This window comes from Corylus avellana, chromosome 4 (assembly GCF_965113065.1).
Source record: "Corylus avellana chromosome 4, dhCorAvel1.hap1.2, whole genome shotgun sequence".
NCBI lineage: Eukaryota > Viridiplantae > Streptophyta > Magnoliopsida > Fagales > Betulaceae > Corylus > Corylus avellana.
The window spans coordinates 6054020-6072551 of record NC_142493.1 but is presented as its reverse complement, the minus strand read 5'-3'; the positions used below and the strand labels follow the sequence as shown (position 1 = coordinate 6072551).

General features: G+C 35.1%; 1 protein-coding gene and 1 long non-coding RNA gene across 3 annotated transcripts; one reads left to right on the top strand and one right to left on the bottom strand.

Annotated features, from left to right (window-relative positions):
• Positions 1–261: 261 nt before the first annotated feature.
• LOC132179740 (protein N-terminal asparagine amidohydrolase) lies at positions 262–5467 on the top strand. Of its 2 annotated transcripts, XM_088515796.1 has the most exons (9): positions 262–377; positions 1323–1508; positions 2701–2765; positions 2878–2977; positions 3084–3122; positions 3225–3416; positions 4054–4232; positions 4397–4516; positions 4957–5467. In XM_088515796.1, exons 1-9 carry the CDS (start codon positions 330–332, stop codon positions 5060–5062), a joined length of 1035 nt encoding a protein of 344 aa, XP_088371922.1. In that variant the 5' UTR covers positions 262–329; the 3' UTR covers positions 5063–5467. The 2 variants fall into 2 exon arrangements, with proteins under 2 accessions (XP_088371922.1, XP_088371923.1); XM_088515797.1 differs by lacking the exon at positions 1323–1508.
• A 5090-nt stretch (positions 5468–10557) lies between these two features.
• LOC148586195 (uncharacterized) lies at positions 10558–13526 on the bottom strand. The gene is made up of 4 exons (XR_015911842.1): positions 13464–13526; positions 13272–13358; positions 13062–13195; positions 10558–10771 (listed from the first exon to the last, which is right to left on the bottom strand). It is a non-coding gene; the product is annotated as an uncharacterized LOC148586195 (long non-coding RNA).
• Positions 13527–18532: the final 5006 nt, after the last annotated feature.

Genomic DNA, 18532 nt, shown 5'->3' with positions numbered 1-18532 from the left:
CACGCCGGGCTGAAATAAAAAAAACTAATGGTGGGTTCGTTTGATAAAAAAATTTAGATGGTGTTTTCGGCTTTTTAATTTAAAAAGTGTTCTAATGCAACGTAAGTGTGAAAATAATTTTGTGCTTGAACTTATTTGGTAATATTTTTATTTTTCGACTAAAAAGCAAAAAAAAAAAAAAAAAGAAAAAAAAAAAGAAGGTTGTATAGGAGAATGACGAGAAAAGAACGTTTAGACTTTCTTCGAGTACTTGAAACCGAGTTCTTCGACACCATCGGCTATTTGCGTTGAAATATTTCTCTCCTGCTCTCATTTTGCACCAAAAACTCATGATATTTGTTGATGGGGTCCCGATTTCTACTGACCCATCTTCTCAGGTACTCTCTCTCCCTCCACTCTTTCCTTCTTTATTATCACTCTTTTCTAGCATTTTTTTGCGAACGCCAATCTGCTTCATTCGCAGAATGCTAACCCCAGTTTAATATTTTCTTTTGTCTCTTCGTTTATCAGTTTGGCTACCAAGAAAATATCTGAAAATGAAAATAAATTATACAACTACCATATGATCTCTTTCCCTCCCTTGAGTACAAGAAAATTTAGAATTTTAACCAACTTAAATGCTTGGCTACATTATGCGTTTATAGAGTTGCTAGCTTATTGTATGAGTAGGAACTGTAGTGGTAGTAAAAAACTTCACTTTAACCTCTTGAACAGAACTTACGCAATCATTTTCTAAACTTTTAAAAACTCTTTTAGTGTATCAAAACTCGATGTCACCTTATTGTTATGATTTGAGGTTAAATAAGACGAAGTATAGGTGAAATATCCTTTTATACTCTTGTATTTAAAAATTATTACTCAATGTCATTGCTTTTGAGCTCAGTCTCCAGTAATGATACATACTCAATGTCAACTTCTATGTCGAAAATTGCCTAGATGCTTGATGTTAAGTTTGGAGCCTCATATAGCATATCTCCTTTCTCGTGGTTCCTATTTTTTATCAAGTTTAGAAACTTGAATAGTGGCAAGCTGAGTGTACTTGACCCGTGCATGCCTTCAAGCACGCATATTTGTGTAAAATTGAACATCTCTTGAGATTGTGGCCTAACTTTCTTGTACTAGAGGAGATTGGTAATAGATGTGTGTTTCACCATTTTGGATGTGTAATGAGCAACTATGAAATTCTAAATAATCACTTTTTCTCATAGAGAAATATTTCCTGAAGGACTGTGCATCCTGCGTATCATATGACATGCTTGCAGAATTTCTTTGTTATATTATGTGAATAGGTAATGGACAAAAATTCTTGTGCTTATGAACAGGGAAGTAATGCCCTGGTTGCTTTGATGGAACACTCCACTCTGGTATCTGTCTCAAATTCTCTCAAGGCCATCCCTGAGAGGAAATTCTCAGTCAATGAAGAGTCTAGCCAGGAGAGATCAAAAAAGAGTAAATGGGTTTATGTGTTCCAAAGAGAATATGCAACTGTAGATCCTGCACTAGTCGATGTATGTTTGTTTCTTAATTTCCTTGGGAAATTACTTGTGATTTTCTGACATGAATGACAGTGCATTGTAAGCCTTTACATGCTTCTCTGCCTAATTATTCTATGGAGTCATTCAAATTGGGAAGTCTTTCTCTCCTCTCCCAAATTTGGATCAAGATATTCCTTTAGCAACATGAATTTCTTGACCCTGCTTAAGAGAATTGGTTGTGTGTATAATATCTTGGTCATCCATATGCATGAAAGAAAAAAAACTTGTATTAGCATGCACAAGGAGTTACCTCAATTTTGGGGATCATAGACCTTAATACTGAATCTGAACCATCTGTTCATTTCAGCCATTTAATCTGGGTATCTTTTCGGTGAAAGCTTATTGTTGTATGCCATGTACTTAAGTAAGCAAGACTATCTTACTGCTTTATGTAGTCTCTGGCTACTCTAGTACCTATCCAAGTTTTGTGGACAGGCGACCACATTCATGCACGTTCAAGATTTGAAGAATTAATGGCTGTTTTTTTACTTTTTTCATTTGAATGTTCTGTAGTTATTCCTAGTCCTCTGATAATCTTCGGCACATGAGGCAAATGATCCTATTTTGGAAGTGCAAGTAACAAATTTTTCAGATGTTTATTGTACATTCGGTAATGTTGCAATAAACCTTATTTAAATTTTTCTTTTTCTTTCTCTCAAAACCCACCTTCTTTGTGTGAACCACCTGAAAGATATATATAGATTTAATCTCCTTAAAGCCAATAGAAACTTTCCTTTGACTAAATTTTTACGAGGCTCCAGTTTTAAGTTTTAGATACTCAATTGGAGGTTTTATGAATAGAATTTTTATTTAATAACCTTAAATGTTGTCATATGATGATAACATTTTAACTTAATATATACAAGGCTCCAGTTTTCCTTTGACTAAATCTCCAGGTTGTTGCCAATAGAAACTTTCCTTTGACTAAATTTTTACAAGGCTCCAGTTTTAAGTTTTAGATACTCAATTGGAGGTTTTATGAATAGAATTTTTATTTAATAACCTTAAATGTTGTCATATAATGGTAACATTTTAATTTAATAGATACTAGACAGAGCACTGCGGTGCCAGTTAGCATTCTCATTCTCATCTCCGCATCTCTAGCTGTTCTTTCCTAATTCCTTTCAGTTAACATTAATGTTTTTTTCCCTATTCACATGAAAAGTTTGTTGGCACTGATGAAGCAACAACCTGTGTGGGCCTTGTTATACGCAACAAGCAAAATGGAATGTAAGAATTGATCATATCAGGGATAGAGAATTTGTAGGAGATTTTATGAACTACGATCAAATTTTATTGTGCTTCGTGTTGTTTTTCTGATTCCTTTTTTTTTTGCATGCAGGACCTCGATTGCTCATATGGATTCTCCAAATATTGTAGATATGGGCCTCTCTCAGATGTTATCACTTGTTGTTGGTCAGAGCTTGGATGCCTACTTGGAGGTATTCTTCCTTATTTCCCTAAAGTTTTGTTTCTCAATGATGATTTCTTCTATTCACCTTGATTACTTCTTCATGGATTGAAATTCTTGCATAATACCTCATGCAGGTGCATCTAGTCGGTGGTTTTGAAGATGTTTCTCCTAATGTCTGACTGGGATCCTCTACTTTGTTATTGATTTTCCAGAGATGTAGTTATGCACTCAGAGTCAGAATAACTGAAGTTGACTCTGTTGAATTTTCTATGCAGTGTGCTAATTCTAGGGCTAGATCAAAAAGTGGTGCGAAGTTGGAGGGTTATTCCTATCCTTTGTGTGCCAAAATTGTTGAAAGTATGTGCATTAGACAGGAGAAGTTTCACGTCCGGACTTTCTTCGTTCTTGGGCATAACACCAGAAGGGATTCTAAAGGGAATGCATACCCCATTTTCAATGGATTAGCGGTCAGATTAAACTTTATGGTTCTTATATCTTATTGTCTTTGTTGAGTTCATTTAAATTGACTGAAGTTTTATTTGAAGGGAAAGGAGTATGAAAAAAAAACTTGAGAATTGTGACAGAAAAGGCAGCTATTTAGATACTCAATGCATGCATACTTGCATACCACTCTTTGCACTACTGTAAACTTTATAATCTAAACCTGTAGCTCTAGTGGATTTGCCATGTAAAGTTTCAGCTAGACAAAAACCCAACTGCAGAGAAATGAACCTAAATATGAATTCAGATTTTAGTAATTATGACTAGAAGTAAATATTTACAAATGAGACAGATGCTGTTATATGGAGGTTCTTTTGAAGATGAAGTAGTTTGCTATATCGACAACATTATACAAGACAGATTTTGTTATTGACTACTTTTTGCCTTGGTGGGGACATATAATCACTAAACTAGTTACATGTCCGAGATATACTCTAGTATGGACTAATGGCGTGATGAGGAATATAGTCACCAAACCTGTTACATGTGTGGTTTTATGGTTTATGACAAGATATTCGGCCTTTATAGGTTAACATATACATTGGCTGAACCTTTAGCAAGATCCTAAAATATATATTCTAATATTTTTCTCCCTTTTTTCAGGTAGAAACTTCCACCGGATCAGTTATCCCTTCCTGTTTTGATAGAACTTCAAGATGTCCAGATGAAATTGTCAGGAGAATTCGAGTAACTGCATCCTATGAGGACCCCAGCTGGAATGGCAAGTTACTGGAGACTTATGATACTCAAACTGATCAATTTAGAATTGCTTCCTGCCACTGGTAAATTGTTACACTTATTTTAAAGCTTATATTATCTCCAGGCTCTCAAAGAATTATGAAGGCTTCATTTCTTTCCAAAAGTCAGTTCCCTATTTGTTTATGTAGTTCCTTGCTCTTTTCTCCATATTTGTTGATGTCCCTTGCTCTTCTTTCTACTGATATAGGAGCTTTCGCCAAAAACATATGGCTTTGTCAAGACAAATTTTTTGCGATTCAGAAATCCTCCTCAGATGTTCTACTTCACCTTCTGCTGAGGGCCCAGATTTTGTGAATAATTTAAGAAGGTACTCCAATTAAATTAACGCTTTGATTTAAGAGTTCTAATGACCTTATGGTTGGTTAATCACGATTCCTTGGGCAGTCTGTGTTTGAGCATTGGACATAATGACTTAGCTGCCATTTGCTGATTGCCAGTGCCCACAGTTCTTAAAAGTACAAAATCTGCACGTTGGGTGCAAAGATACTCTTTGATATGAAAACCATTCACAGGGATTATCTGAGAAAAGGATAGCAAGCAGATGAAGATGTATTGGGTTTAGAGTCTTGAATTATTATAGGAAAGCATTTCATTTTCATGAAATCCACAAAGTTTGAACTCCTTTTCTTTGGCTTGTTGATTGGCATATTTATACCGACTTCATGACCTCTACAGGTTGCTTCAATTATATGCTTTACCCATTGTGTGATATCATTACATTTACTGTGTTCTATTTTACCTCTTCAGGCAGGATGAATTTTTGATTAAACACCCAGATTGGAGAGAAACCTTTCCGATGAATCAGCCACGAGTCTTTGAGAGGGCCGGCGACGGAGGCTGGAAGAAGTGCTGATTATAGTTACAATGTTCTTCCGAAAATAATGGTATCGCCGGAAATCCGTAATCTGGTGGTTCATACACCATTGGGAATTGATTTTTCCTGTCGGGGTTGACATCATGGCTATCTGCACACTTATTTTCCTCATTTGTATGTAAACTGTTCAGTTTTTACAGGGTCTCACATTTGCAATTCTTGTGCCAAGTATAATAAGCACAATTGCCTTGCTCTGCAGTTGGTTTTGTAACAAACTGTTGTCCAAACTGCATGGCATGTATTAAGGTGTCTTTTAGATATTCTGCATTTGAATCAGCTTAATGGTGTCAAGCTGAATTTGAATCAGCTTAAGTCTATGTTTTAAAAGATTATATGATTGGGTGATTGCATTAGGTAGCATGCAATGCCAGTCATTTCAGATTTTATTGCTCTCTTGAATTGTAGGCTGTAGTCCTTTGGAGGGTACTACTTACGCATCCCCTGTACCGTGTCCATTGTTTAGTTAATAAAAGTACCATTACTTACATATATAAAAAAAAATGGTAATTGCTCAATTTGAACCATGACCTGAGAAGTTAAGTTCAAAATTGCCTCAACATTACGTTGAGACTAGCATTTAAATCAGTGTACAACAGATATTAGCTCTTCTAGTCAACAGGAAACAGTAATTTAGATAAATAGACTTCGTTCTAGGAGTGCTTCAAGCTGTGGAAGCAGAGTCCAAACTCAATTCTCCTTAGTTATCAAAAGCCATCCACAGAATGCATTAGTACAGCTCATAATTGAGAATTCACATGCGAAATGGCCTACTAGGCTCTGCTATTCAATGGATGGAAATCCAAAAAACACCCCTATGGACTTGAAGCCATGTGCAAACCAAGAAGACAAGGTGATATGGACAGATAGTGCAGATTGGAAATACTCTATCTGATCTGCGTGGGAAGAATTAAGATCCAGGAAGGAGAGAGTGGAATGGCCTCACCTGACACCTAGTGTGATACAGCAAAGCCATCCCTCGATTCTCCTTTTATCATTTGGCTGATATACATGACAAATTGAGTACGCAAGCAAGCTACTTGCTAATACTGCAAACTGTTGTTGTGTGCTGTGCAGCCTGTGCAGCAAGGCAGAGGAGAATATTGACCATTTATTCTTCAACTATACTTTCCCAGACAGATTATGATCAGCTCTAATGTGCTAAACGAAACATAATCTTCCTTGAGTTTCTAGGAGTTGGCAGCACACAACAAGGTGGATGGATGAAGTTACTTTCTTCTGCAGATCGAGTTATGAATTCAGCAGCAGTTTACTACTTATGGAAAGAAGAAATGACAGAATGTTCAGAAATGAGCACGAGGATGTGAGGCTATTTTGCAAGCCATAACCAACACCATTAGAAGGAGGCTATGTAGCACGCAGAAATGCAGAAAACCCATCAAAACAGTGGTCATAGAAACCAAGGCAGCAACATCATTCTACATTCGAGCCCTAACCAAGTGTTTTTGAGAATATTAATTTGTTTTCTGGTCTTATAATGATTTCACTAGCATAATATTGTACTAGAGTTTGTAGTAGTTTTCCCTTGTCTGGTTAATGCTACTTGTAACTGCTGCTTTATGCAGCTAGGTCAGGTTTATTTAGGTTAGGCCCGCCCAATAGGCATATCTAGTCAGCGTTTCTTTTGTCTAGTTTTTTGTAACACTGGTGTTTTCTGGGGCGTAGTTGTTTTCCCTATTTAATACATTTCCTTACACGTATAAGAAAGGTACAGGTGTATTTGTGGCTATGATTTAGGTGTCTGAACTGTCTTAGTGACCACCAACAATTTTAGTGTCGCTAACCATATTGTCAACATTGTGGATAATCATGTCAAGTTGGGTGCTTTAATTAAGGTGTAGCAAAGGGCCAAACTAACAAAAATAAATAAGCAAGTCCAAGATATGAATGAAAAGTGGTAAAAAATTAGTCCTCCAATTAACAGGATATGAATGAAAAGTGCATTTGCTTGAGATATCCAATCTTCAACCATGCTACACAATTTCTATAAGATACAAGCTAAAACAATTAAACCCAGGGACCAATAAAGGGACTTTATAAGGTGTACAGAGAAAACTCAATTCAGGAGGAGAAGGGGTAACACAAGACACAAGTTGATCAGACAAAATTAGCCTTTAATGGTATTGTCTTTTCTCCTCTTTTTGGTTTATAGCATGCCTGACACTACAAAATCCACATAAAGTATATATTGTAGAAAATGCCCAAGTAATTGTCTGGCATGTAACCACAAACAAGTTCTATTGACTTTCTATACAACTCCTTAAAGAAAAAAAAGGAAAAAAGGGTAAGCTTGTATCCAAACCCACCCATAACTTCAGAGTTTCTTAACCAAGGACATCATGTACGTGCTGCAGAAACATGCTCAGCTTAACCCTTCGATCTAGCAGAACACAGGTTGTTTTCACTAGACTTGTGCTTAAAGACGTAGAACAGAAAATGTGGATCTATGTCAACTGCTGGAATCATAAGATCTAAATTTATGAATGTCCTTATGGTAAGCTGACCATAATGTTAATAGAACCAGGGCTTCAATGCAAAGGACAGCCAAAAACTATATGAGAGCCATTATATCAGCTGCCTTCGGTATGTGGTAGCTAGGAAGCACTTACGTAACTGTTATGTAATACATAGTTGCATCCATTTTATATCATCTACCTGCTAGTTAAAACTGATGTACATCATGGGACAACACCAGTTGGTTAAATCTACAATTCCTCTGGTGGGTGTGTCTATTTCAGTTCTAGCTTCTATGCTTCCTCTAAACATCAAGTGCACACCTCCTATGCAACATAAAATTTCTCGGCCTTAACAGACTTGCATCAATTACAAATGCACACTAATCCTAGCAAGTGGTGGATCCATAAGTTAAAGCATGCAGATGCTGAGCACCAAAGCTATCAAGATTTGCATATCTATCAAAAAAAAAAAAAAAAAAAAGATTTGCAAACCTAACCATATAAATGCTACAAGCAAAATACAATTGATGATACTGATATACAAAGATACAAGTTATTTAAAACATGGAAACAAAATTGTACTTGGTAAATCTTGTAGGTTTTTCTTGTCAAATTGTTCTCTTTCTTGAGTAGATCTAGACAATAGCAAGGAAGAGTGCCAGAACAAGGATCTTGTCTTTGGCAAGATGGAAATTTCCACATTTTATAGAAGCCCTCTTTAAGTAGCTCATGCAGACATTGAATGTGCATGAGTGGCAATTATATGGAAGATATAACTTTATACAACTGCCATCCTTATTCAAAGATCATTCATCAGAAAATACAAAAGCGCAAACCTTCGGAGGGTTATAACGATTCTCCTTATGCTTTCCACAGTCGATGACATATACCACATCATCTATCGTTATGCTGGTTTCTGCAATGTTTGTGGCTATAATGACCTGAGACACAAGATATTGAAGAGAATTATATGTAATTTTTTGCGCAATGAGTCAAACAAAGGGCAACAGCAGTCAACAACTTTGGTAAAATCAAATGTCAAAGGAAGGACTAAAATTACTACCACGGCATAGTTTCCTTGTCAAACAAAGTGTGTACAAAAGGACTACATGCAGACTACGAAAGCAAATGTCAACAGAGAACAATCTAATCATTGTTCTAGAACCTTCTTCAATAACTCTTTCGACTGCAATATGAGTTGAGCATGGGAATTCTTGATTATCTCCTAGAGATACCTTATCATTCCAACAATGTATGCCTATTAAGTAGCCATTATGCTTTTAACCTTTAGGAGAACTTTTGTACACACTAAGTGTACTTGAGAACTCTCTTCCTGATAAAATAAAAGTCTTGTTACTGATCAAAGAAGGAAAGAAATCTAATCTAGAAAGAAAAACTAAAGGACTACAAAGGTATCCTAAGGTTACCAAAAGAGTCCCTCAAAATAGTCCTTCCACCCACCAACAATTCAGCCTCCAAGTCAGCCAAGAATACAAGTATGGCACCCTCCTCACAAGTTTCATCAACATGACAGACCAAGTCCTCAAGAAGATCATAATCAATGACATCCTCATTCAATCCTTTATGCCAAAAAAAAAAGAAAAAAAGAAAAAAGAAAAAAGAAAAAAAAGAAAAAAGAAAAAAAGTGAATTTGGCAAATTATTAAGTGACATTGGAAAGTGGTGTCAGAATTTACATCTTACAGGCATTTACCAAATTTAGTCGAGTTTGTTCACTATATGATTGATAATTGCTTGGAAAATAATATGGATTAATAGAGTCTTCTGACAGTAGAGACTCATCACCCCATCCAGATGAGAAAAGATTTTTCTGATCCCTGCGGTTACTTACAGGACCACTCTGGAACTATGGCAAAGCAAGAGTCCATAACTTAGGAAAAGCATAGTAACGAAGGCACTATGGAATTGAATTTCCGAATAAAGTCACAAATCAATTTCATTATTCATGTTCTCTCTCTCTCTCTCTCTCTCTCTCTCTCTCTCTTTCGAGGGTTTTTTTTTTCTTCAGTTCTATTCAAATTCAGTTTTTTACCTTAAAGACTTTTTTTTTTTTTTTTTTTTTTTTTAAAAAAACTCCTTTATTTCAGTTAAAAATTCTGTTAATGTTAGGAAAGCTTACTTCCAGCAACATTAAAAATTCTGTTAATGTTACAAGTACTACCATATGGTATGCATTTTCACAAATAAGAGGAGGAAAACATTATGAAAACCAAAAAGATGGAACTAAGAGAACCTTATCCTAATTTAGTACAACGGAAAAAAGAACAAGCAGCATATGGTTAATCATATATATATATCCCATCCCCAAGAATGTAAGTTGTCACAAGATGGGTTCTGCCTTCTGCAGTAATTACAGGGCAGTCACCAAAGTATCTTGAAAACATACAAATTGGAATCTACAGTTGCAGACCTGAACATTTAAATTAAAAAATAAAAGAAAATTACGACAAGGTCACTAAAGATCAACAAACAAATAAGACATGTATAATATGTCAATTTTGTTAAAAAGAAAAACAGCAATTCAATATATACCTCTCTTCTTTCCACTTTCTAAGAATTATGATCAACCACTGCATCTCTTTTGGAGGTGCGCATCAAACCATTTTTGTGTCATAATCAAATCAAATGGCTAATCTCTCTCTCTCTCTCAATCTCCTAATCTTGAAACAATTTTTTAATAAATAAGTGAATGGACCGATAGAGGGGATGGTGTGTACTATTTTACTCGCAAAAACTTGAACTTCCTGCACTCATTAGAATGTATTGGATGTTTGTTATATATAGATGTAATATTCGCCCAATTTTGATTTTATGATTTTATGATATATATATATATATATATATATTATAATACGAGTTACAAGCATGCATACATGGTTGAATTCATCATACAACATGAGTTAAGAAACGTCTAATAGAACAAATTTAAAAGAAACAAATGATCTAATTTTTAATCGTACTGTCTCATAGGAATAGGCAATCTAAGGCTAGCAATGATGGTCTTAGAGACATTTCTGTTTTATAGAAAGTTCATATCAACAAGTATACATTTCTGGCCAGCAAAAATATCCAAAACATCCTAAATTCTTCATTTCTGACTCTTAAAGAAAGTTCAGATCATTTGGTCTTCGAGTAAACCAACAACAAATGTGCAAATCCACCACATTTTCATGTTGTTACTATATCATGAGGCCCTGAAAACAAACAAATACCAAACATCAAATTAGTATCAAAATAGATGTCTTAGATACAGGTGAACTAGGATAAATATTTACTTTAAGAGAAGCAATGGCATAAGATAAATGCAAGTGGAGGTGCGTTGCTCTACCTAACTGAGCTATTGTGTCAAGAAAGATTTGAGACACATTTAGTATTCTGAACAAAATATGTCTACTCTTGCTTACTTTTACAAGCCAACCGAATGCCTTTGCTCATACAACCATTGGATACCACGACCAACATCAACGTGAAAAACCAATTTTGAGATTGGAATTGCTCAACTGCAGGATTTGGTGCACTCCCAACATAAAAATAGAATGGAAAATCCCAGAACAAAACAGATTAAGGTTTACACCTTATGACAGACAATCATGCATACTACTATCAGTAGTCAATAACAACTGCAAGGCAGTTCAAGAGATTATACATCATGATATATATAAGCCACTCAAAACTACAGGTGGCAGAGGAGTTTACCCTTATAACAAGGACACAAACATCTCCCATGTATGGGATATATTTTCTTGGAGGTCACCACATCCATTTTTTAAGGTGTTTGAACACTAATCCGTGACTTAATCGAAACCATGTACACATATATGTTCATGATCCAATTAAAGGCATTCAACTTATAGGCTATTAGGTCTTAACAGCAAGCAGACAGCAAAAGAAATTCAGTGATAGAAATGATAAGTGGATTTATTTCCAGAGCATACGTGTATCATTTTCTCTTTTGAAAGCAAAGACAAACGGGCACTGATCAAAAGGTTGGTTAATGTGCAAGTTAACAACCAAGAGATACCATCTAAGAGTCCAGCTTACTAATGAAAAGGAAAAGGACACCTTATGTTCACGAGAAAGATCCAGAAAGAACCAAAAGATTTTATATTGATTACATTGATATGATGGAGTTTAGTGGAAAGGTGGCATTCATGGAGCACAAAAAATAGGTTCTGTTAGAGAGATACATCTCAATTGCAAATGAACGTCCAAAAAAAAAAAATGATGAAAACATTATTAACACAGCCCCAGAGATAAAGAAAGCAATAGTTACTTACATATCAACTAAACAATTTTTTTTGTTGCTTGTAATCTAAAATGACATGGCCGTTTATATATTGTGAAGCTCTACCTTTCCCCGAAACCATATATATTAGAACACATCAATTAATCCTCAACAAAGTGCAGAATGCAGGCAATCCTACGTCACATATTCTTCTTCTTCTTCTTCTTTTTCTTCCAATCAATTACTTTTAAAACAGGTTTCATTTGCTAAATTGCTACCTAGGACTGAGAACATGTCATAGAAGATTTAAACATTACTACAAACGGCCCCCTGTAGGTGTCACACAGGGGGCTGTTCACACTTCTTGGTGTCATTACTAGAAACAACCCCCTGTAGGTACTTAGAGATTCACGTGTAAAGAAAGTAAAAGAAGAAGAAATAGAAAATGGCAATTCATTATACAAATGAGAATAATAGAGGTAACTCAAAGATGAGGCCTGTAGTGAACCATAAGAAGAGTGCAAGTCAGTTATTACACACCTCCACCAAAACCTAGTAACTATCGTGAGGGGACACCAAAAAAAAAGAAGCATTCCCTACTAATGCCAACCACCATATTCATTACTCACTTGCACTCGTCTTATGGACACGGATTGGACTGTACTCAGCTTGCTCTGTACAAATATGGCTATGACAGAGTCCCTTAACAATTCAACAAGTATGTAAGGCAACCACAAAGCAACTAGAAGGTCAAGTGAGATTTTACTGCACAAGACCTTTGAGACATTTTCGATTAGAAATGCTCATGGTCCATCATATGCATTCTTATGTAAGAGCAAATGGTCATTTAGCTATCTTACAAAATGGTCAAATAAAGACAAAACATTCGAAATAAAAATATTGCAAACTCATTAAAACTATCTTACAGAATAGTAATTATGCATAGAAAAATATTTATCGTACTGTATATGATTGATCAGAATGTTTTAGAATTTAATCTCATGTTTATAGCCCTACTTATGAATACCATACAGTACAAACAGAAGAATACACATTTACAGAAAAAAGAAATGTAAATTTAGCTTCGAAAATGTGATGCAGATCAATTTTGTCATTCACCATACAGAGTACACACCACACAAAGCACCATATAGTGTCAATCCAAAATATCTGTTTGGGCATTCTAGATATTACTGAACACCATACCAGAATCAAAGGTTAAGACAAATATTAAAGAAGAATTAATTATGATACTTAACCTGACTAGGTCGAGCTCTTCGACCAAAAGTTCCAGCTCGTCCATCAAAAATTCAACGATGAACGTGATAATAACAAGAGCTAAGCCATCAGGTATGTCGTCCGAAAGCCTATGTATTCTACAAATATCCTCCTTCTGCAAGGTAAAGAACAAGATAAAGCAATGGAAAAGGAAAGCATATTGCCAAAGAAATAGATTTAATGTCAAGTACCTTGTTATCTCTAATAGAGTGTTGGATGCCATGGACTAGATTCATCAGTACTCTATCGGGCTTCAGCAACAACCCATTTAGCACCGCCTATAGATCAAGCACACAACAGCCGTAAATTGAATGAAGTGTCACTAAACAAAGCATCGAACTTAAATCCAAAATCTTATTTAATCTACATAAAAGTCAACAAACCTCTACCCACTTTGACTTCTTTTCAGGAAGATAATGAGAAGCTATCTCATTTTCCATTGCCAAGCAATTCTCAACCTATATAATTTACTAAAATTATAATCTTAGAATACAAAAAGTAAACAATTAAAAAAAACTGTGTATAGACTTGCCTCCAATAATTGATCTGAAAAAGAATTATATGTCTGAGATGCTTTTTTGGAATAATAGGATACAGCTGCTTCAAGCATTGTTGATTCAAAATATTTAGGATCCATCTTTTTCAGCATAGATATGACCCTCCCTATCAATGGTCTATCAATCAGCTGCCCCTCGCGCTCGTGATAAATCTGTTGGTTCACAAGCAATGGTTAACTAAGCATCGAAGATGACAAGATATAGAATTGTATAAATAAACTTACCCAATCACATACAATGCGGTAGATATTCAGTTTATGCTCTTCGTAAACCTGGAAGGCAGGGTGGGAATCATATGAAAGGTAGTAAAAAATTTAGACAAAAAATAAATGTGACATATACCAAATGGTGCCGTTAAAGGGAATAGTAGCAAACCTGATTATTGAACTGCTCTTGTACAACCTTTCTAAGAGGAGGTTCCGTCTCTATAATAGAAAACAAGCCATCATACTTAGTCATGAGCTTGTTGAACTTGTCCCATGCATCAGCCACTATCTTCAATGAATATTGATCATCGTCCTCTTTTAGAGAGGGTATTGATAACTCCTAATAAAAAAATTAAAAAAAAAAAAAGTCAATAACAATCACAATGTGAGAACATAATCCAGTTCTATGTAATCAAATATCTCGATACAAAAACTAGATTTAGAACCAAAATTCCTCACCGTATTGTCTTTTAATGTATTACGGCATTTGTCACCAAGTTGTTGAGAACTTTTAGGGTAGAACTTATTTATATAGGAGACAGATCTACATGGAAATAAGGAAATGCAATCCCAATGCACAAACACGAGTACTTACAAACAACAGTTAACACTACATAAATAAAGAGGATTATATGTACCAATTAATCAAAAAAGGATACTCACGGATATCCTCATACACTTTCAAGATCTTAATATTCGTGTCGTAGTCTTTGTCGTCATCTTCGCCTGGAAGCTCTAACAATCCTTCAATAATCACCTTCGCCCTCTTAATCCCATCTTCCACGTCGTCCAAATATTTCTGCAAACTCAATTTAGGTTTAGGCCCATCTGCTCAAACAACAACAATCTGTAAGTGCACAACTGAAAAATAATCTTCATAGAATTTTTTTTAAAATCTTTTTCTAACGCTAGATGATATCATATCTATTCATCTTGTTAAGGAGGAGAAGTAACACAGCGAATAAAAATTATTAAAAAAAAAAAAGCAATTGGTTTATACTACTATCTTTCATCATTTCAAAAAAAAAAAAAAAAAAAAAAAAAAAACACCCATATTACTGCAGAGAAGCAGCATTTGCCAAATCTGGATTCCAGCACACCCATATTCTTCCCAAATAATGACTTATGTAGTTATGAATGAATCCCCATCCCGGGACTATATTGTCATGAATTTTCAAAGCATTTTCTTCGTTTACCCTTGTCTCAATGATACACACAATACCCACATTTAATTTCCTCACCTCCTTTCTCAACTCCCTTTGTTTAAAGAGGTCATTCCTGTTCAAACACCCCTACTTTCACTCCCAAAACGTAGCCAACTTAGGGTTATTAACAGCATACTCCTTCACTTCCAAACCCTCCTCATTATGTTTGCTATCAAAAGCCGCAAAGGAATTAGACCGCTCCTTACTCTTTTTTCCCACTTACAGGAGATTATGATGTGCAATTAACCATGCAAAACGTAATTCCCCATGGGTGAAGGTATTGGTCCTGTAAATCTAATAGTTAGTTTTTAAAAAAGTTGAATGCAAGAAGGATAGGAAAATGACAAAAAGCAATTCTCATTAAGATTACAAAGATTTGTGTTAGTGATCGGAAGATTGGAATATATTTCTTTGAAAAGGCATAGATATGCCTGTGTTCCTTTCTTTTGTAAGGTCAGACAAAGTGCATTGCTTTAAGAGGTGGTTTATTAGCCTTTTATCATAGCAAGCGAAGAATAAATTAACTAAAATAATGTAGAGTTTTTCCGACCCCTAGAGTTGCAGTTAAATCAAGATCTTTTAGTTTACTGTGGAGCTTTTAAATTCTTAAACTAGATTTTGATAACTCAAAATACAACTTAAGTAAGATGATAAAATACATTAAAGAAAGATTAAGAATTCTCTAGAGGCAGTATATAGTATATACTATATACTAGGATGGTAAAATTTAAACAATTTGATTAAATATGAGTTAAGATTCTAAGAACTTTACTGTGAAGTAACCTAAAACATCCGAATAATCTTAATTTAATGTGATTTTGACGGAGACCTTTACGTTGGGTTCAAGGGTAGGGATATCTAGAATCCATTAATCATTATGAGAGAGTGATCATATTCAATGACCTAGTATAACTCTTTTTTTGACCTCTCATAGACTTTATGAAATTTGACCTTTTATAGACCCTCCATATCTACACAATCTAAATCATGGGATAAGTTACAAATTGGTCAATGACATCAAAAGTCATATCACCCTCAGTTGAGCCGATAACTGCACTCAAAGGTTTATTGCCTCTACAGTTTACGAGGCCTATGTAAGTAGTGTATTTTATGAAGAAAACTGAATGGAGACAAAAGAAGAATGTGTGTACCTTCTAAATTGGATGGGCATACTGTGACCTTATCTCTCGGTGGGGCCTTCTTTAATGAAAAGGAGACAATTTTCGCTCTTTCCATATTTCAAATGGTATTTCCTAAGAATCAGCCAAAATTCATGTCTTAGTGACATTGGTATACTCATTGAAACAGATGGAACCTTAAACCCAAAATCTGCAAAACAATACACCGAAACTTAAACCCATGTCAGAAAAGCTATCACAAATGCTACATTGACAACCTCCAAGGAGATATCCATAATGACCAACTGCATATTTTAAAGAACCCCAGTAGAGAAAACGAACGCAATTCCCTAGCTAAGAACTAACAACAAAGGGAGTCCCCTGCATATATAACAGTACCATTATATCAAAAATGACAACAAGAAAAAAAGTGACAACCCAATTCAGGTAAGTACCTAAAACATTGAAGAAGAAAAAAACAGAATTGAAATTGAAAATATATTCATGAAATCATAACATATTCATGAAATCAATACAGTATTTGCCTTCCCTTCCATTATAAGCTTCTTGTTCTCTGCATTATGAGCTTGAAATTAAGGAACTCAAGAATACATGGGGGGAAGCTTAGAGTTTGGATACTGCTCCAATATTGCGGTCTCCTGATCTTTTTTATTTTTTAATAGTTATTTTCAAGATTCAGGCATTATGTGGTATGGCTTGTTAGCACATTATTATGGTACCATGGTACATGAATTACTTCTTTCTTATTCCATGTTCAATTGATTCTGTTCTGCACATAAAAACCAGCTTTACTAAACCATCCATGTAGAATTAGGTTCTCCTAAATCACCATTCTAGCGCTATTTAAATCCCAGAATTTTTCAGAAGTTTATCTTCTTTTAGATTTTCTAAGAAAATTTGTTGAATGTACAAGGTAGATCAAGTATGTTGGGTGGATAAACAGGCATTGCTAAAAAAGAGCAGAACCAACATTACCAATAAAATGCACCGTTAAAACTAAATCCAGGACATAAAAGAAGTACACCAAATATATAAAAGAAGTACACCAAATATATATATATTCTGCTGCTGGTCATAGTCAGAGGCATCCGGAATAGTTCAGAGTTCAGAGGAATGCTGAAAAATTCCGATGAAATAAAAGAGGAAAAGATGATTGATGTATATATGTATATATGTATGTAAACTTCTTAAGGAGATAGACAAACTCAAATCAAATAAAATTTTTTGATATTAATTTGTTTAAAGCAGGAAAAGACTTGTTAAGGCGTTGGTTGTGCTTTGATTTGATTATAACAAGTACAAAATTTTCATGTTGTCACTTAACCACATATGACATATATAAAAACGGAAAGAAGCATATTTACAGATCAGAGCACCCTGCCTCAAAGAAAAAAAGTGCTCACACACTATTGCAGGTTTTGCTGGGATAGATCGATGATCCTTACGAACCACCATTATTGAACTGTGAGGCATGTAAGTACGTACTCACACACATATACAGCAACAAATAAACAATTAATGCACTCAAAATAAAATAAAATAAAATTGTTCTTAAGTAGAGGCTAACGTTTGAAGCTTCAAAAAAAAAATACCATTACAAATTTCGGAGTACAACTGAGAACGAAACTACAAGCATGAATTATTTGAAAGAAAGGGCATGCAATTATTGAGAACAACGTTTCACCTTAACTAAACGTTTCCTTGTTGGCAACTAATGTGAAATCCCTAATTTTATTCAATGGCCGTGAGTGTATAGAAATGCACCTTCTCTGTGAAATCCCTAATATTCAATGGCCGCAAGTAGAAATGCACCTTCTCTTCTCTTCAGTGGCCGTGAAATCGCTGATGTTATTCAATGGCCGTGAGTGTATAAAAATGCAGCTTTGCTTCTCTTCAATGGTCGTGAAATCCCTAATGTTATTCAAGGGAATGTATAGAAATGATTAAGGAATGAGAGAGTCTGAGAGAGAGAGAGATAGCTGGGAGAGAAACTCACCAGAAAACAGTGGCATTTGGGCTGTTTAGTCGTTTGGACAAACGAGCGGATGTTCATGTTAGTGCAATTTATGTGGGCTTTTTCGTCTTTTCTCGTTTGTTTTGTTAGAATACCCGCTCTTTTTGTTTTAAACATTGTAATTGACTCTTTTACCATTGACATCAAGCATGTTGAACGAATTGACCCCATAAACGAATTTATCAAGTATGTTAACCAGAACCGGGTCCGGGTCCGGGTCCGGTTAAGGGCATTTCGATTTCGCCTCCGCAATCCAAGGTTTGGTTTGGTTTGTTGGTGATTCTTTTTTCGAAATTTTTTGGTGTTCTTTTCTTATTCTTTGGGAGTTTGT